Below are 21,348 nucleotides of genomic sequence, written 5' to 3' on the forward strand. Positions count from 1 at the left end.
GTCGTCCAGAGAGGTGGGTATGTCTCGACTGGCTAGTTCATCCTTGATCCGGCCAGAAAGGCCCTTCCAAAAGGTAGACACCGGGGCCCCATTGTTCCGGGCCAGTTCAGACACGAGGGTACGGAAGCACACAGCATACTGGCCTGCTGAGAGGTGCTTTATAAAGAAGCAGTCCTCCTGCCATTGGCCAGGGACTTTAGGATGGCGCACGCGGCCCCCTTAAGAGATAGGGAGCGCGCACGCCCTAAGTAGAGTGCCCGGGGGTATGCGCGCACCCTGGGCACGCACGGCAAGGGAGACGGGAGGACGAACAGAGGATGCCGGACCAGAGCCGCGGCGGTGAGGAGATCGGCGTCTCTGCTGGGCGGGAGGCAGAGATGACAATGCTAGAGTCCCTTTAAACATAAGTCAAACTCACTTTCCAGCGTCTTTATCAATTTTCAGCACCGTTCCGGTCTTGCGGCGCCATCTTGTGAGCGCAGCTTCAATGCAAGTGTGAAAGCCTGAACGATGTTCTCATAGACTTGATCTGGTCATAGTGTGTCTCTTGTATGTGGTATTATTCAGTCACTATGTGGTGGTAATATGTGGTCTGGTCATGGTGTGGCTGTATTTGTCCCTTGTATGTGGTATTATTTGGTCACTATGTGGTCTGATCATAGTGTGGCGGTATTTGTCCCTAGTATATGGTATTATTCAGTCACTATATAGTGGCAATATGTACTACAGTCACGGTGTGGCAGAAAGTAGAGTTTTTCCAAGAGTGATCAGTGGGACTGTGGAAGGTTCGAGGGGTAGAGGCGGAGCTGGGTGGAGGCGGAGCTGGGGTGGGACCTGGATGGAGTCTCAAGGTGGCCCGAAAATTTTGCCCGTATGGAGCCCCAAAATTCCTAGTGCCAGCCCTGATTGGAAGTGTTGTGCTGGTGACTGGAGTTTGCGTTTGGAGATTGTTCAGGAGATTGTTGCTTGGAGTTTTGTCTGTGTGCACATCCTCATCCTCTCCTAATTGGTTTCTCCTTCCTTTAACTCCTCTGTGTCCCACTCTGTTTTGTGTGTGTATTTTGCATGGTTGATTTTTCATTTATCCCTGTCAGTCTTCTCTTGTCAGTCTGGTTAATGTGTTCCTATGCACGTCATCTTTCCACTACTCTGAGTGAATGAGGTGACAGATCAGGGTAGATATAGGAGCATAGTAAGGCACGAGAACCCAGTGTCTACACCTTCAGGAGTAATTCGGGGGACAGGGATAGACTAGGGCTCCCCTGGATCTAGGGACTTGGATAGAGCCCAAAGTCCCAAGCCCATTGTGACACTCGCTATAGTAATTTTAATCAGTCTTGACCACCTTTTAAATAAATAAAATAATAAAAGTTATGTTTTATTACATCCCTTAAATAGGGTTTATTTACCCTCTGGGTAATTTGGTAATGAGAATTTTCACCCCTAAAGGGTTGTTTACACTCATTAGGTAATTTAGCCCACTTTTCTGACAGAAAGAGTAAGGCTGCCAGTGACGTACCGCCAATGGCGGCAGGCCACGCAACTGCTATGGGGCCCATGAGTCGGGGGGTCCCCATAGCAGTCACCCCCCCTGCATTCCCCGCTCTGCTACTTGATTGCCACCGTCGCCCGCCGGCACTGTTTTCAGGCATGGCCACGCGCCGTGCAGCTGTTTCTTGTAGTAATGACTGCAGGGGCGACACTGCACATTTAATTGTGCTGGTAGTGGGGGACTCAATTATTAGGGGAACAGATAGGGAAATCTGTCACAAAGACAGGGATCATCGAACAGTGTGCTGCCTACCTGGCGCTGGAGTCAGGCACATCGCTGATCGGGTTGACAGATTACTGGGAGGGGCTGGTGAAGACCCAGCGGACATGGTGCACATTGGCACAAATGACAAAGTTAGAGGTAGGTGGAAGGTCCTTAAAGATGATTTCAGGGAATTAGGCTGCACGCTTAAAGCAAGGACCTCCAAGGTGGTATTCTTGAAATACTGCCTGTACCACATGCCATGCCAGAGAGGCAACGGGAGATCAATAAGTGGCTCAGAAATTGGTGTAGGAAGGAGGGGTTTGGGTTCCTGGAGAACTGGGCCGACTTCTCAGTTGGCTACAGGTTCTACGCTAGGGACGGGCTGCACCTCAATGGGGAGGGTGCAGTTGTGCTGGGGGAGAAAATGGCTAGAAGGTTGGAGGAGTGTTTAAACTAGAGATTGGGGGGGTATTGATTTTATAGGTGGGGAAGATAATGCAGATAGTGACCTGGGCACAAATAAAGAAATTGGGGGTGGGGTTAGAACAGTCAATATAGTAGAAAGGAATAGAGGTACAGAGAGATACATAAAATGCATGTAAACTAATGCCAGAAGCCACACCAACAAAATGGAGGAATTAGAATTAATTTTGTTGAAAAATAATTATGACATGGTGGAGATATTTGAGACATGGCTGGATGAGAGCCACGACTGGGCAGTTAATTTACAGGGCTATAGTCTGTTCAGAAATGACCGTACAAACAAGCGAGGGGGGGGGTGTGTGTTTATATGTAAAATCATCCTTAAAACCCATCTTGCGTGAGAATATATGTGAATATAATGAAAATGTAGAGTCCCTGTCGGTGGAGATAAGGGGAGGGGAAAAAAATAATAAATTACTGATAGGGGTTTCTTATAAGTCTCCAAAAATAATGGAAGCAGCGGAGAATATCCTCATAAAGCAAATAGATGAAGCAGCGACTCAAGGACAAGTCATTATTATGGGGGACTTCAACTACCCTGAGATACACTGGGGAACAGAAACCTGTAGTTCAAGCAAAGGTAATAGGTTTTTGACAACTATGAGAGACAATTACCTTTCACAACTGGTTCAGGACCCAACAAGAAGGCGGGCACTGCTAGACCTAATATTAACCAACAAGCCAGACCGCAAATCAAATATACAAGTTGGGGGTCACTTGGGTAATAGTGATCACAAAATAATAAGTTTTCATGTATCCTTTAATAAGATGTGTAGTAGAGGGGTTACAAGGACACTAAACTTCAGGAAGGCAAATTTCCAACGGTTGAGACACGATCTTAGTGCAATAAACTGGGACAATATCCTGAGACATAAAACTACACAAAGCAAATGGGAGACATTTATTAGCATCCTGAATGGGACCTATACACAATAAATACCCTTTGGGAATAAACATGTTACAAATAGGAGGAAACCACTATGGCTAAATAGAGCTGTAAGGGGCGCAATAAGTGACAAAAAGAAAGCATTTCGAGAACTAAAGAAAGTAGGTAGTGATAAGGCATTAAATAAATACAGAAAATAAATATATTCTGTAAAAAACAAATCAAGGCAGCTAAGATTGAGACACAGAGACTCATTGCCAGAGAAAGTAAAAATAATCCCCAAATATTCTTTCACTACATAAATAGTAAAAATCTAAAAAATTATAGTGTTGGCCCCTTAAAAATAGTCTGGGTGAAATGGTGGATGAGGATGAGGAAAAAGCCAATATGCTAAATGATTTTTTTCAACAGTATTTACACAAGAAAATCGCATGACAGAAAACATGATAAGTGATAACAAAAATTCTCCATTAAATGTCACTTGCTTAACCCAGCAGGAAGTACGGCGGCGTCTAAAAATCACTAAAGTTGACAAATCCCCGGGCCCGGATGGGATACACCCGCGAGTACTGCAGGAATTAAGTAACGTCATAGATAGACCATTATTTTTAATCTTTAAAGATTCCATAATAACAGGGTCTGTACCACAGGAGTGGCGTATAGCAAATGTGGTGCCAATATTCAAAAAGGGGACAAAAACCGAACTTGGAAATTATAGGTCAGTAAACTTAACCTCTACTGTGGGTAAAATCCTGGAGGGTTTCCTAAGAGATACTATACTAGAGTATCTGAAGAAAAATAACCTCATGACCCAATATCAACATGGGTTTATGAGGGACCGTTCCTGTCAGACTAATCTGATCAGCTTTTTTGAAGAGGTAAGTTCTGGACTGGACCAAGGAAAAGCAGTGGATGTTGTGTATATGGACTTTTCAAAAGCATTTGATACAGTCCCACACCAAAGGTTGATACATAAAATGAGAACAATGGGGATAGGGGAAAATATATGTATGTGGGTTAAGAATTGGCTCAGTGATCAGAAACAAAGGGTGGTTATTAATGGAACACACTCAGACTGGGTCTCAGTTAACAGTGGGGTACCACAGGGGTCAGTATTGGGCCCGCTTCTTTTTAACATATTTATTAATGACCTTGTAGGGGGCATACAGAGTAGTATTTCATTATTTGCAGATTGTTATGTTCTGCTACCAGAGCTAAGGAAAGAGAGGAGATCTGTCCCTACGATAGAACTCAGCTTTATCCCTACGATGTAGCAGGGGACCTGATCCTGTGATCAGACCTGCTAAAGTCCTAAGCTAGTCTGTACGGAGACCTATAGATGTGGGGAAGGAATCCCTACAAGTACTAAGGACTGGGAGGAAAATGGGACACCTCCTAACAGAAATAGTAGCAGACAGACAAACAAACAAAATATATAGAACACTGAGGTCCGTAGACCAAGCAAACTAACAGAGTTAGATACAGAGCACAGGCTACCTAGAAAGTAGTTATACAATGAAGTCCAGCAAAGCCAGAAGGGCGGAGCAGGATTAAATAGGCCAACAAGGTCATGTGACCAGCAAAGGAAAAAACCTAAGGTTCTAACACAGATGACACTAAACTCTGCAGGGTAATCAATACAGAGGAATACAATTTTATATTACAGGAGGATCTATGTAAACTAGAAGCTTGGGCTGATAAATGGCAACTGAGCTTTAATTGGGGTAAATGTAAGGTAATGCACATGGGCAGAGGAAATAAAATGTATAATTATATGCTTAATTGTAAAACACTGGGCAAAACTGTCACTGAAAAAGACCTGGGTGTATTGGTGGACGACAAGCTCACGTTTGGTGGCCAGTGTCAGGCGGCTGCTACAAAGGCAAATAAAATAATGGGATGCATTAAAAGAGGCATAGATGCTCATGAGGAGAACATAATTTTACCTCTATACAAGTCACTAGTGCGACCACACTTAGAATACTGTGTATAAAGACATAACTGAACTAGAGCGGGTGCAGAGAAGAGCGACCAAGGTTATTAGAGGACTGGGGGGTCTGCAATACCAAGACAGGTTATTACACTTGGGGTTATTTAGTTTGGAAAAAAGAAGGCTTAGAGGTGATCTTATCACTATGCACAAGTATATGAGGGGACAGTACAAAGACCTTTCTACTGATCTTTTTACTCTGAGGCCTGAGACAGGGTCAAGGGGGCATCTTCTACGTCTGGAGGAAAAAAGGTTTAATCATAATCACAGACGTGGATTCTTTACTGTAAGAGCAGTGAGACTATGGAACTCTTTGTCGCATGATGTTGCAATGAGTGATTCACTACTAAAATTTAAGAAGGGCATGGATGCCTTTCTTGAAAAGTATAATATTACAGGTTATATATACTAGATTCCTTGATAGGGCGTTGATCCAGGGAACTAGTCTGATTGCCGTATGGAGACAGGAAGGAATTTTTTTCCCCAATGTGGAGCTTAGTGTTTGCCACATGTTTTTTTTTTGCCTTCCTCTGGATCAACATGTTAGGCTATGGGTTGAACTAGATGGACTTAGTCTTCCTTCAACCTTAAAAACTATGTTACTATGTTACTATGTATGTATGTCTTTATGTGTATGTGTCTTTTTATCTGTTTGTGTATGTGCGTGTCTGCGTAATGTATGTGTAGCATCGGCGTCTCTGCCCCCTTCCAGGCAGAGACGCCTCTCCCCCTACCGCCGCGGTCCTGCTCCGGCGTCTTCCGGCCTCCCTGCTGCTGCTGCTGGTATATGCAGCTTCCCTGACACTGTGCTTAGGGCTCTCGCGTGTGGGCTCCCTCCCTCTTAAAGGTTCGCGCGCGCCGTCCTAAAAAGTCCCCGACCAATGGCCGGAGGACTTTCTCTATAAAAGGCACCTCCTCCAATATGGAGGTGCCCGTGCAAGGTTGTTGCTCTGTTATACTTACTTTGCTTCAGCCCTCAGGTCAACTGCAAGTCAGTCCTGTCCGCCAGTCTGTTCTTCAGTCCAGTCCGCCAGTCTGACTACTTTCCAGCCCGACAGTCTGCCTACAGTCCAGTCCGCCAGTCTGTCTATGGCCTCTGCCCGCCTGCTTACCTTGAAGCACCTGCTTGTTACCTGCCGTGCCCGCCAGCCTGCTTACCTGGAAGCACCTGCCAGTCACCTGCCATACTCACTTGCCTGCTTCCCTGGAAGCACCTGCCTGTTAACTGTTGTGCCCGCCAGCTTGCCTACCCGGAGCACCTGTCTGGCTATCAGCCTGCCTGCCGTGCTCTTCCGCTTTACCGGTCAGTTCCTGCCTTCTGACCCGTGGGAGTCACCTGCTCTCATGCAACATCTGTCCCAGAGTGGCACCTGGTCCCTCTGCTCGGTCCCTCCCTGGTTCACGGAGTCGACTGAGCCCCCGTGCGACCTTGGTCCAGCCGAGTAGATACTTAGTCACACCCCTCTGGTCCCTCCTTGCACCACAGCACAGAGATTCCACCACCTGGATCCTTAACAGTATGTGTGCATATTTGCGTACCATGTGCGTGTCTGCATACCGGGTGCGTGCGTGTCTGCGTACCGGGTGCGTGCGTGTCTGCGTACCGTGTGCATGCACGTCTGCATACTGTGTGTGAGTGCGCATGTCTGCGTACCGTGTGCGTGCATGTCTTTGTAGTGTGAGTATGCATGTCTGCTTACCATGTGTATGTCTGCGTACCGTGTGCGCGCATGTCTGAGTACTGTGTGTCTGCATACTGTGTGTGTGCGTGCGTGTTTGACTATTGTGTGTGTGTGCGTGTCTGACTATTGTGTGTGTGCATGTCTGCATATGTGAAGGATGAGGGGACAGCCTGGGCCCTGTGTTGTATACCTATATTTCTTTGCCGCATCTGTGAATCATGAACGTACAGTACAGACAAAAAGTTTGGACACACCTTCTCATTTTAAGATTTTCTGGTATTTTCATGACTATGAAAATTGTACATTCACACTGAAGGCATCAAAACTATGAATTAACACATGTGGAATTATATACTTAACAAAAAAGTGTGAAACAACTGAAAATATGTCTTATATTCTAGGTTCTGCAAAGTAGCCACCTTTTGTTTTGATGACTGCTTTGTACACTCTTGGCATTCTCTTGATGAGCTTCAAGAGGTAGTCACCGGAAATGGTCTTCCAACAATCTTGAAGGAGTTCCCAGAGATGCTTAGCACTTGTTGGCCCTTTTGCCTTCACTCTGACTGTGGTATTGTTTATTTGGACTAAACTTAAGGGACACAGATTCATGCAATTGCTATATGCAAGGTTTGTCCACGGTTTGGGCTGATATATAATGAGGGCTTACAGTGTATATTGAGTAATATTGGAGTTCTGTGATATGTGATTATTATATGAATTTAAATTATTTATTATATCTATATTCTGTATACAGCCAATCATGCATTGTGGTATTTGGGGGTTGTTAATCATGTGTGTTGTGTTTTAGTGTTTTTAAAAGTGTATAATAATGCTTGTATATTTTTTTACTTAATATGTATTGAGGTGTGCACATTTCTACATATGTACCTTCCTGTTTCTCTTGGTTTTGGTTTAAATGTTTGGGTGCATCATGACGCACCCTAAATTTGTGATAGGGGCTGTGCATCCTTTTCTTTAGTTTTTAAATCCCCAACAGTGTCACCAGCAAAGCACCCCACACCATCACACCTCCTCCTCCATGCTTCACAGTGGGAACCAGGCATGTAGAGTCCATCTGTTCACCTTTTCTGCGTCGCACAAAGACACGGTGGTTGGAACCAAAGATCTCAAATTTGGACTCATCAGACCAAAGCATAGATTTCCACTGGTCTAATGTCCATTCCTTGTGTTCTTTAGCCCAAACAAGTCTCTTCTGCTTGTTGCCTGTCCTTAGCAGTGGTTTCCTAGCAGCTATTTTACCATGAAGGCCTGCTGCACAAAGTCTCCTCTTAACAGTTGTTGAAGAGATGTGTCTGCTGCTAGAACTCTGTGTGGCATTGACCTGGTCTCTAATCTGAGCTGCTGTTAACCTGCGATTTCTGAGGCTAGTGACTCGGATAAACTTATCCTCAGAAGCAGAGGTAACTCTTGGTCTTCCTTTCCTGGGGCGGTCCTCATGTGAGCCAGTTTCTTTGTAGCACTTGATGGTTTTTGCAACTGTACTTGGGGACACTTTCAAAGTTTGTCCAATTTTTCGGACTGACTGACCTTCATTTCTTAAAGTAATGATGGCCACTCGTTTTTCTTCACTCAGCTGTTTTTTTCTTGCCATAATACAAATTCTAATTCAGTAGGACTATCAGTTGTGTATCCACCAGACTTCTGCACAACACAACTGATGGTCCCAACCCCATTTATAAGGCAAGAAATCCCACTTATTAAACCTGACAGGGCACACTTGTGAAGTGCAAACCATTTCCGGTGACTAACTCTTGAAGCTCATCAAGAGAATGCCAAGAGTGTGCAAAGCAGTCATCAAAGCAAAAGGTGGCTACTTTGAAGAACCTAGAATATAAGACATATTTTCAGTTGTTTCACACTTTTTTGTTAAGTATATAATTCCACATGTGTTAATTCATAGTTTTGATGCCTTCAGTGTGAATGTACAATTTTCATAGTCATGAAAATACAGAAAAATCTTTAAATGAGGAGGTGTGTCCAAACTTTTGGTCTGTACTGTATGTGTTAAAGAGGCCCACTGAGACTCTTTCGCCCAGGGCTCACGAAAACCTGGAGCCACCCCTGGGTGAAAGCAATGATGGAGGAGGGAGCGTCATTTGAAACTCCTTCTCCCATCATTGCTTCACCTGCATGGAGAGCTCCTTTGACCCCATGTTTACTTCACACCAAAACCTTCCAAATGCAGGCACCACACCTCAAATCAACTCTAGGCCTTTTATCTGCTTAATTGAGAATGACATAACGAAGGGATTGCCCACACTTGTCCATGAAATAGCCTTGGAGTCAATTGTCCAATTACTTTTGGTCCCTTTAAAAAGAGGGTGGCACATGTTAAGGAGCTGAAACTCCTAAACCCTTCATCCAATTTTAATGTGGATACCCTCAAATGAAAGCTGAAAGTCTGAACTTCAACTGCATCTGAATTGTTTTGTTTAAAATTCATTGTGGTAATGTCTAGAACCAAAATTAGAAAAATGTTGTCTCTGTCCACATATATATGGACCTAACTGTATATGTGGTTCCTCTGCACTGCTGATGGAGATCCAAGTATTAAATCCAGGAGACAAGATGAATTTGTTACGGCTTTATGCTCAACACCACTCAGACACAAGATACAACCACCCAGGCTCATAATAAAACCGTATCAAGTTTATCATGTCTCCTGGATTTTCCTTTGCATCTCCATCAGCAGCGCAGATAAATCACATTCTTTTTCCTTCTATACACAGAGTGCGAGACCTGTCAGTCTAGCTGAACAGGCAAGGAGAAGATAATGGCGACCTACCCTGCAACTAGTCATCTTGTCCCAGTCTCAAGTCTTAGGCTACGGTCACACAATCAGTATTTGGTCAGTATTTCTGTATTTTGTAAGCCAAAATCCAAAGTGGGTAAAAAATACAGAAGTGGTGCACGTATTTCTATTAGGCCACAGCCCCACTATCAGTATTTGGTCAGTATTTGGTCAGTATTTTTTCCCAGGAGTGGGAGACAAAACCAGGAGTGGATGATAAATGCAGAATTGGTGCACTTGGTTCTATTATAAAATATACTGACCAAATACTGATAGTCTGGCCATGGCCTTATACTTTTTCTCTGAATGTTCCTCACATGGTTTTGGCTTAAAAATACTGATGTAAAATACTGACCAAATACTGAATTTGTGAATGTGGCCTTAAAGGTAATGTGTCATCAGAAAATGACCTATAGTTTAACCACTTCCCACCGCATCTAATTTTTGTTTCTAGATGACGTGATTGGCAGCATGAAAGGGCCATTGCTCTTTTGTCTGTCTGTCTTCTCTGCCAGGTATATAATAAAGGAATATTTTTTTAGCCACTGGGTGAGTGTCACAGTTTTTTCTCTGTTCCTATTTTCAATTTTAACTTCTGACATTTCATTTTTCATCCCATTACACCTTTTTTTTTATTATTCCTTCCACAAAGCCATATGAGAGCATATTATATGCAGAACAAGTTGTAGTTTTGAATAACACCATTCAATTTACCATTAAATGTACTGGAAAATGAGAAGTAAATTCTAAATGTGGTGAAATGGCAAAAAAAAACAAATACAATGCAATGTTTTTCCCGATTCATTGTGATCTGGCATGGTGATTCTCCAAATCAGGATGATCAGATTGATTCTTAGCGGTATAAAATGCACAGAAGTTTGTAAAAATAACAATTTTGATTTGATTCCCCCTGTTCTGAGCAACTTTATTACTTCTCCATTGATGGAGCTGTTGCTTCTTGTGTGGCGAGTTAACATTTTTATTGACATCACTTTGGGGTACATACAATGTTTTGTTGCGCCCCCCAAGTTTATGTGCTGTAATTTCCTCTGTCATAGAGTCATTTATGGGTTTAGTGATCAGAGCTTAGTAGCAATCACTGCTTTTACAGGTAGATGCTGGCTTTCTAACGCAGCTGGCACCTGCCAGATATCATGCAGGTTTAGTTCCTGAACCCGCTCTATGCAATTGTGTCTAGCATGTAATGTCCATGATTACACATTGAGAAGGAGTAAAAGCAAGTTTTTAAATGAAATGTCTTTTTTTTTCCATATCAGTATCTTTTCACATTAAAAAAATCAGAAATCTTCAAATTTTCATACTGGCCACTATGTCTAATATTAGACTCATGCATTCTATTTTCAGCAGCCACAAGGACTGTCCTACTGTCTGACATTGAGTGAGTTATTGCTATTTATAAGCTATGTGTAAACATATATATCCTCTAAAATCAATACTTTCATTTGAGTCACTTAAAAACACCAATACCCATGTAATAAAAAACAATAAATGGGTAAGCAATCATCCTTAATGGCACATTTCCTTAGATAGAATAAATAACACACTATGCAGAATGGACTTAAAAATGGCGTGATAAAAATCTAAGAAGATCCTGCCTAACGCAGAGGTTGGCACCCTGATAACGAATTTGACGCCCCCGCTCAATGACGGCTTTCCCTCACTCTCGCTGTTATGCCCTATACAAGTTAGCTATAGCAGGAAATAGGTGACTGCCTATTCTAATTCAATTATATTCCTAGCATAAGAATAATAGACCAGACAAGATATATGTAGATACCAAAGAGTTAAATTATCAACTTATCTCTAAAAGTCACCTCGACGCGTTTCCTCGTCCATTAGGTTCATCAGGAGCCAATAATGGGAGTTTATGCAAAGAATTGATGAAGATGCATTCTGCAGGATGGCAGGCTATGACAGACTGCCAAAAGCCCAGGTTTAAATATGCCCCTGGTTAGTACACAGACAAGAATCGTACACCCACTCTCCAGAAGATCCTCTAATATATATAGGTGTTATGCACACGCCCGGACTGACTGGCGTGTGCGTGTTTAGTGATCCCACTGGACCATGAACCAGAGAGTGCCTGGAGGGGTGTAACTAAGTATCTACCCGATCCGACCAAGGTTGCACGACGGCTAACGATGCCAGTGCACCAGGGAGGAACCGAGCAGAGGGACCAGGTGCCACTCCAGGTCAGACCCCGGACACGGCTGTTGACCCACACCGGAGAATACAGGAACAGGCAGGTCAGGCTGGCACACCGACTGGTGGGTATAGGCAGGCACGGCAGGTATGCAGACAGGCGGGCACTGGTAAGCACGACTGGTATGCAGGCAGGGAGTACTGGCAAGCACGGCTGGAGTGCCGACAGGGAGGCACTAGCAGGTTGGAGCACAGACTGGATAAGGTCCAGTACAGACCGGGACTCAGGAACAGAACCGCAGATGCGGTAGACAAGCAGAGCAGAGCGAGACCGCCGGAGCGGTGAACAAGAGCAGAGCAGGGCGAGGCCGCCGGAGTGGTGAGCAAGAGCAGGCGAGACCGCCGAAGCGATGAGCAAGAGCAGAGCAGGGCGAGACCGCCTGGAGCGGTGAGCAAAGGCAGGACAGAGCGAGACCGCTTGGAGCGGTGAGCAAAGGCAGAGCAGACCGAGACCACCTGGAGCGGTGAGCAAAGGCAGAGCAGAGGGGGACTGCCTGGAGCGATGAGCAAAAGCAGAGCAGAGCGAGACCGCCTGGAGAGGTGAGCAGAGCAAGACCGCCTGGAGCGGTGAGCAAAGGCAGAGCAGAGCGAGACCGCCTGGAGCGGTGAGCAAAGGCAGAGCAGAGCGATACCGCTGGAGCGGTGAGCAAGGCAGAGCGGGCAGAAACCGCCGGAGCAGAGAGCAAGGCAGAGCGGGCAGAAACCGCCGGATCGGTGAGCAAGGCAGAGCGGGCAAGAACCGTCGGAGTGGTGAGTAAGGCAGAGCAGAGGGGACAGGGCTCTGTTCACACGGAACAGACTGGAAGGGAAAGGCAGAACCAGATACACACAAGATACTTGCAATGAAGTAGCGAGTGGACTCTAAACTCACAAACGGAAGTACAGCAACAACGAGTAGGAGTTAGGTGCAGGTTCAGACTCTGCAGAAAAAGGGAAGGTACGGACATAGAGAAAGACAGGTAACAGGTTAGGAGAGTGTTCAGACAGGAACTAAGTGTTCAGACAGAAACTGACACTGCAGTGAGATACAGGAGCGAGTCTGGGTATGCGGCCCCCAGAAAAGGCGGAACGAACAGGCTAGGAGCGTGTTCAGACTGGCCTGGAAATACAGCCTCCAGGAAGGCGGACAGACAGGCAAGAAAATACAGACAACAGATCTAGGTATGCGGCCCCTAGAAGGTGGGACGAACAGGCTAGGATACAGTTCAGACAGGAACTGCTACTGAAAGAGATACAGGAGCCAGTCTGGGAATACAGTCCCCAGAGTGGCAGGAACAGACAAGAACAGAACAGGACCTGGCACATTCAGAGTCAAAGACTACACTGAATGATAGCGTTGCTCAGGCATCAGCTTCCAGGTGAAGCTGGTTTAAATATCCAGTGACAGACAGCAATAGGCTGAGGACGCATTAGGAGTGTGCCCACAACAGCTACAAGAAACAGGAAGTAACCGGGCCGCCGCCCTAAGCAGTCAGAACAGAGACAAACAGACAGCATGAATAGAAGCCAGGCTAGCAGACTGGACTGAAGATCAAGTTTGCGATCTTGCATAGTGAGAGATGGTGCACTATGCAAGCCCACCACCAGGTATGTCACAATAGGATTCTCCTGTCCTCATATTACTACTGCGCATGCCCTGGGTTCGGGCACTAGAGGCCACATGTAACTGCCGTTTGCGCAAGCGCAGTGGCATCACTTCCAGAGTCCGGGGCATTGGGTGCCCTTCAGAATAAAGCACATCACGTAATCCAAGCATTGGCGCATGTGCTACATCACGCGCTTTACTCTTAAGCGCACATGATGCTCTGGAATCCGGAAGTGAGTGCAGTAAGCGTACCACGGTGGAAAGCGGGAGTCATTTCTGGGTACACATGTGAAGCTTCGGCGAATGCGCTACATCATGCACTTTATTCTGAAGCGCGCTCAGAAGTGATGCCACTGCGCTTGCACAAACAGCAGTTACATGTGGCCTCTAGTACCTGAACCCAGGGCATGCACAGTAGTAATATGGGGACAGGAGAATCCTATATATATATTTGAAACCAGAAGTTTACATACACTATATAAAAAGACACATATGCATGTTTTTCTCAATATCTGACATGAAATCAGAATAAACCTTTTCCGTTTTAGATCAATTAGGATTTCCATAATTTTTAATATTTGCCAAATGCCAGAATGATGAGAGAGAGAGAGAATGTTTAAGGCATTTTTATTACTTACTGCAAAGTCAAAAGTTTACATACATTAAGATTACTATGCCTTTAAACAATTCTGGACTGCCCATATGATGATGTCATGTGTTTGGAAGCTTCTGATAGTTTTTTTGGCAACATCTGAGCTAATTAGAGACACACCTGTGGATGTGTTTTAATGCACACCTGAAACACACTGCTTCTTTGTGTAGCATCATGGGAAAGTCTAAAGAAATCAGACCAAGATATCAAGAAGAGAGTTGTGGACTTGCACAAGTCTGGCTCATCCTTGGGTACAATTTCAAGATACCTGAAGGAGCCTCATTCATCTGTACAAATAATTATATGCAAATACAAACAATATGGGAATGTCCAGCCATCATACAGCTCAGGAAGGAGACAGGTTCTGTGTCCCAGAGATGAACATGCTTTGGTGCATATCAACCCAAGGACAAAAGCAAAAGACCTTGTGAAGATGATGTCGGAAGCTGGTAAGATTGTCATCATGAGGAAAAAAGATTATGCGACAATACTGAAGCAACAGCTCAAGACATCAGCCAGTAAGTTAAAGCTTGAGTGGAAATGGGTCTTCCAAATGGACAATCACCGAAAGCATACTGCCAAAATGGTAAAGTGGCTTAAGGATAGCAAAGTCAATGTTTTAGAGTGGCTATCACAAAGCCCTGATCTCAATCCTATTGAAAATGTATGATCAAAGCTAAAAAGGCAGTTGCGAGCAAGGCGAAACAACAAACAAGGATCACTTACACCAGTTTTGTCAGGAGGAATGGGCCTAAATTCCCACCAACTATTGTGAGAAGCTTGTGGAAGGATATTGCAAACGTTTGACCCAAGTCATTCCATTTAAGGGCAATGGCACCAAATACTAATGAAATGTATGTAAGCTTTTGACTTTGCAGTAAGTAATAAAAACATCTTTAAACATTCTCTCTGTCTCATTATTCTGGCATTAGATAAATATTAAAAATGATGGTAATCCTAATTGACCTAAAACGGGAAAGGTTTATTCTGATTTCATGTCAGATATTGAGAAAAACATGCATATGTGTATTTTCATATAGTATATGTAAACTTCTGGTTTCAACTGTATATTAGAGGATCTTCTGGAGAGTGGGTGTACAAGTCTTGTCTGTGTACTAACCAGGGGCATATTTAAACCTGGGCTTTTAGCAGTCTATCATAGCCAGCCATCCTTCAGAATGCATCTTTATCAATTCTTTGCACAAAATCCCATTATTGGTCCTGATGAACCTAATGGATGGCGAAACGCGTCGAGGCGACTTTAACACTAAGAGATAAGTTTATCATTTAACTCTTTGGTATCTACATATATCTTGTGTGGTTTATTATTCTTATGGTACAAAATCTAATTATATTAGAATAGGCAGTCACCTATTTCCTGCTATAGCTCACTTCTATAGGGCATAACAGGGAGAGTGAGGGACAGCTGTTATTGAGCGGGGGCGCCAAATTCATTATCAGGGTGCCAACCTCTGCTTTAGCCAGATCATCTGAGATTTTTATCAGTCCATTCTTTTATAGTGTGTTATTTATTTTCTCTAAGGAAATGTGCCATTAAGGATGATTGCTTATCCATTTATTGTTTTTCATTACACGGGTATTGGTGTTTTTTAAGTGAATCAAATAAAAGTATTGATTTTAGAGGATTTATATGTTTACACACTACTATGATTTCTTCTAGTTTGATTATTTATGTAACTCCCCAAACTACTTATAAGCTATACATCATTTTCAGTTAATGATTCAGCTGTAGAGAAAGATATTGTATAACAAATTCAATGTTTACCTCATCAGTAAGTAAGGTGGCGATGGCTCGGCCAATTTCATGACAAGCTTTTGCATTTCCACTTGGACCCAGAAGAATAAAAATAAATCTGAAATATATGATATAAAAAGTTTATTGTACATAACAGTTGTTACTCTAGCACACATATCACAAGAAAACAATGCACAGCCCCTATAGTTTTACTTTAATTATACTTGTACAAATATGGTTGTACTTAACCTTATCGCATTCTCCTATTAGAATGTAAAACAGCATACTCAGGAGGTCAGGAGGGGTCCACAAGGGGCTCAGGAGCTAAGCTCCTTACACATGCAGTATACACCAGCTACACCACATGGCTGACATCTGTGTCTAATAGCTGTGCTCTGAACATGGCTGTTAAACAGTGATGAGCGAGCGTGCTCGTTTAACCCTTTAACCGAGCATGCTCAAGTGCTTACAGAGTATTTTCGGCATGCTCGTATATTATGTTTGAGTCCATGTGTCCGCATTATTTATGGCTGTTATACAGCCTCAACACATGCGAGGATTTCCTAACAGACAGGCAATCCCTGCATGTGTTGAGGCAGTCTAACAGCCATAAATAATGCAGACAGAGTGACTCAAACATAATATACGAGCACGCTGAAGATACTCGTTAAGCCCCCGAGCATGCTCGGTTAAAGAGTTCATCGAGCGCGCTTGCTCATCACTACTGTTAAACAATTAGATGTCACTATCAATTTCTGACAGTGGCAATTAAATTGAGCAGTTGCCAGTACATGTGTGCATTGGCACCTACTGACCCCTCACAATGCGATCCTAATAGATTACCAAAGGCACTTCGTGAAGACCCCTATTGCTGGCATCTTGGTATTCCGGTGAAGCTCAGCCACAGGGTGACTGCGGGCGGCAGTAAAGGGGCGATGCTGCGGTCCCTGGGTTCTCATAATAAAGGTGAGCGGAGTATCCTTTCCCAATGATTTAACTGTGGTGAGCTTCGGGAAAATGGCTACAGGCGACACATGGGCAGATTGAGAAGCCTACTGCAGGGAAATAATTGGGAAAGGGGACTCCGGCCTCCTGAAGCAGCGACTCTGCCTTTTATGATCCCACTCCACCACAGCTGCCCCTGACAAGCTCACTTCGGATTATAAGACGTACTCTCATTTTCCTCCCCAATTTAGAGGAAAAAAGTGCTCCTTATAATCCGAAAAATACAGTACTTTGGCAAACTTCTTCATTTTTTTTCACCACTTAAAGAAAAATTTAGACAAGTTTGGTATCACCATAATTTCACTGACCTCTACAATCTAGCATCCCAGTCATTTTTACCACATAATGAATGCCATAAAATCAAAACCAAAAAAAAATGTCAGAGTCATATTTTATTCATCATTTCCTTCTACTTGAAATATTTTTCAATTTTCCAGTATTTTTCAATTTTTTCCAGTGTCATGCAAATAACAAGTCCTCATATATCTATGAGTATTGCAGTATGTAGTGTAAATTGCAATTTCCTATGGAACTCAGATAATGTTATAATGGAAAAAAAAACAGATGAGTTGGATAGGTTGCAACCACAGCAGATTTGATGCTTAAAGCCACGTACACACATGGAGTATTTGGTCAGTATTTTACCTCAGTATTTGTAAGTCAAAACCAGGAGTGGAACAATCAGAGGAAAAGTATAATAGAAACTCGTCACCAATTCTGTATTTATCACCCATTCCTACAGTACAGACCAAAAGTTTGGACACACCTTCTCATTTAAAGATTTTTCTGTATTTTCATGACTGTGAAAATTGTACATTCACACTGAAGGCATCAAAACTATGAATTAACACATGTGGAATTATATACTTAACAAAAAAGTGTGAAACAACTGAAAATATGTCTTAAATTCAAGGTTCTTCAAAGTAGTCACCTTTCGCTTTGATGACTGCTTTGCACACTCTTGGCATTCTCTTGATGAGCTTCAAGAGGTAGTCACCGGAAATGGTTTTCACTTCACAGGTGTGCCCTGTCAGGTTTAATAAGTGGGATTTCTTGCCTTATAAATGGGGTTGCGACCATCAGTTGTGTTTTGCAGAAGTCAGGTGGATACACAGCTGATAGTACTACTGAATAGACTGTTAGAATTTGTATTTTGGCAAGAAAAAAGCAGCTAAGTAAAGAAAAACAAGTGACCATCATTACTTTAAGAAATGAAGGTCAGTCAGTCTGAAAAATTGGGAAAACTTTGAAAGTGTCCCCAAGTGCAGTTGCAAAAACCATCAAGCGCTACAAAGAAACTGGCTCACATGAGGACCACCCCAGGAAAGGAAGACCAAGAGTCACCTCTTCTTCTGAGAATAAGTTTATCCGAGTCACCAACCTCAGAAATCACAGGTTAACAGCAGCTCAGATTAGAGACATGGACAATGCCACACAGAGTTCTAGCAGTAGACACATTTCTACAACAACTGTTAAGAGGAGACTTTGTGCAGCAGGCCTTCATGGTAAAATAGCTGCTAGGAAACCACTGCTAAGGATAGGCAGCAAGCAGAAGAGACTTTTTTGGGCTAAAGAACACAAGGAATGGACATTAGACCAGTGGAAATCTGTGCTTTTGTCTGATGAGTCCAAATTTGAGATCTTTGGTTCCAACCACCGTGTCTTTGTGCGACGCAGAAAAGGTGAACGGATGGACTTTACATGCCTGGTTCCCACCGTGAAGCATGGAGGAGGAGGTGTGATGGTGTGGGGGTGCTTTGCTGGTGACACTGTTGGGGATTTATTCAAAATTGAAGGCATACTGAACCAGCATGGCTACCACAGCCTCTTGAAGCAGCATGCTATTCCATCTGGTTTGCGTTTAGTTGGACCATCATTTATTTTTCAACAGGACAATGACCTCAAACACACCTCCAGGCTGTGTGAGGGCTATTTGACCAAGAAGGAGAGTGATGGGGTGCTACGCCAGATGACCTGGCCTCCACAGTCACCAGACCTGAACCCAATCGAGATGGTTTGGGGTGAGCTGGACCGCAGAGTGAAGGCAAAAGGGCCAACAAGTGCTAAGCATCTCTGGGAACTCCTTCAAGATTGCTGGAAGACCATTTCCGGTGACTACCTCTTGAAGCTCATCAAGAGAATGCCAAGAGTGTGCAAAGCAGTCATCAAAGCAAAAGGTGGCTACTTTGAAGAACCTAGAATATAAGACAAATTTTCAGTTGTTTCACACTTTTTTGTTAAGTATATAATTCCACATGTGTTAATTCAAAGTTTTGTTGCCTTCAGTGTGAATGTACAATTTTCATAGTCATGAAAATACAGAAAAATCTTTAAATGAGAAGGTGTGTCCAAACTTTTGGTCTGTACTGTAGATATGACTTACAAATACCATAGCTCCCAACCATCCGGGATACAGCTGGACAGTCTCGATTTTGAGACTCTGCCCCGCAGTCCTGGCCGGGAGCTTACGTCTCCCGCACTACAGTGAGAAGCAGCTGACAAGCCCCCTCTTGTATAAGGCTACGCCCCTTCTGTCTCTCCCTCTTCTCCTAGTACATAGAGTGCACTCCATGTCATCCCTTCTGTTCTCCTGGACTGGGGTAATTTCAGCAGCCACAGCACAATCACCCCCAGCAGCAGCAGTGCTGTGTGCTCCGTTCTGGCTGCTTTCTCCGAGTCCCCGTGTGTCTGCTCCTTCACTGCTGTGTCTACTGCACACATGAGGACCCTGAGGAGCAAACACGATTGCAAGCACAGCAGCTGACAGGCTGGGACCTGCATTCTGCACCAGCGCTCAGTTGCACAGGGATCATTGTACAGTTATTTTTGCAGCCTCCTCTATGAAATTTCTGGTGAGAGCCACCTAACTTTTTTTCCTTAAAAGAGTTGTCCACTACTTTTTATTATCCCCCAAATGTATTCAGCTGGTGCCCATAAGGGTTTTTTGTAATTACCTTCAGTTGTCCTTTTTGCCTGTGAGTGGCGCTCACTTGACGTGACAACAGCGGGGAGGTCACTTGATGCCTGTGAGCGACCCGCAGTAGCGCCGCTCACAGGCAAAAAGGACAACTAAAGGTAATTACAAAAACCCTTATGGGCACCGGCTGAATACATTTGGGGGATAATAAAAAGTAGTGAACATCTTCTTTAAACTAACCTTACCTTTTATGCAGCAGCCATTTCCATCTTCTATTCTGCTGCCTGTAGATGGGCAGTCTCATCTGGGAGTAACATAGTAACATAGTTTTTAAGGTTGAAGGAAGACTAAGTTCATCTAGTTCAACCCATAGCCTAACATGTTGATCCAGAGGAAGGCAAAAAAAAAAAACATGTGGCAAACACTAAGCTCCACATTGGGGAAAAAAATTCCTTCCCGACTCCATACAACAATCAGACTAGTTCCCTGGATCAACGCCCTATCAAGGAATCTAGTATATATAACCTGTAATATTATACTTTTCAAGAAAGGCATCCATGCTCTTCTTAAATTTTAGTAGTGAATCACTCATTACAACATCATGCAGCAGAGAGTTCCATAGTCTCACTGCTCTTACTGTAAAGAATCCTCGTCTGTGATTATGATTAAACCTTCTTTCCTCCAGACGTAGAAGATGCCCCCTTGTCCCCGTCTCTGGCCTCATGGTAAAAAGATCAGTAGAAAGGTCTTTGTACTGTCCCCTTATATACTTGTACATAGTAATAAGATCACCCCTAAGCCTTTGACGCGCCCCCGGGGCAATGGGTTATTCGGCAGCCGGGCCTTTAGATGCTGGGGAAAGGGATATGTCACAGTGGCTAGCCCGGTCCGTGGCCCAGAGCGGTCAACAAAAAGGGGAAAGTTTATATGGGATTTGTAGTTTGATCGTGACACCACCTGTGGTTTCTGGTAATTTGTACCAGCGCTGCTGCAGACCTCTGAGGCAGTTGATAGGGCAGCTAGGATGGAACGGCTCCCCACAGGTGGAGCGGGCCTCAGGGCAGTGTAGAGTTCGATGGTGGATAGTGATGCTGGGGCTTGTAGTGCAGGCGGGATGGCGCAGCAGGAGTAACTGACAGAGACAGGGGATTCGCTTCAATACCTTTACTGGTGCGGATGTCCGGTACTGTCCAGGGTACTCGGTAGGAAGGGTGCACTTCAGGACTTCTCCCCAGTGAGCGGGTATAAGGCCTCCTGGTCCGTGTCTCCCTCTCTGTATGCTCCTGGCCAGCCTGCAACTGGGCCTAGCTTATGTGTCGTGCTGTTCCTTCACCTGTCGCTTGGTAGTAGGACCTTCCGCTGGCAACCACTATCCCTGGGCGCTGGGGCCTTCGTAGTTCCTGGTCCTGTAATGGGTTTAGCTTCAGGTCGGCCAGAGACTTGTAGTCCTCCTGGTATGCCGGTGATCCCTATTGGGTATAAAGGACCCTGTAGGCGCGGACCCGATGTCCGGTTTGTATACTCGGGGTGAGCCTATGATGCTCCTCTGCCCCCTCAACTCCTCTCTCCTCTCCTCTTTGCCTTCGGCCACGCTTGGGGCC

The 21,348-nt window shown here is 44.2% G+C and overlaps 1 protein-coding gene across 2 annotated transcripts in view; it reads right to left on the reverse strand.

Annotated features, from left to right (window-relative positions):
- The window catches only part of LOC141164416 (electrogenic sodium bicarbonate cotransporter 1-like), a 766,124-nt gene that overhangs the window by 515,353 nt on the left and 229,423 nt on the right, over positions 1-21,348 (reverse strand). For both annotated transcript variants that reach the window (XM_073649614.1, XM_073649613.1), the window contains exon 6: positions 15,856-15,943. In XM_073649614.1, coding sequence (XP_073505715.1) covers positions 15,856-15,943 — 88 coding nt within the window. The remainder of the gene's footprint in view (positions 1-15,855; positions 15,944-21,348) is intronic.

The sequence above is a fragment of the Phyllobates terribilis genome, unplaced genomic scaffold, assembly GCF_046119375.1.
Source record: "Phyllobates terribilis strain yellow unplaced genomic scaffold, ASM4611937v1 Scaffold_10__3_contigs__length_209671492, whole genome shotgun sequence".
Taxonomy (NCBI): Eukaryota; Metazoa; Chordata; class Amphibia; order Anura; family Dendrobatidae; genus Phyllobates; species Phyllobates terribilis.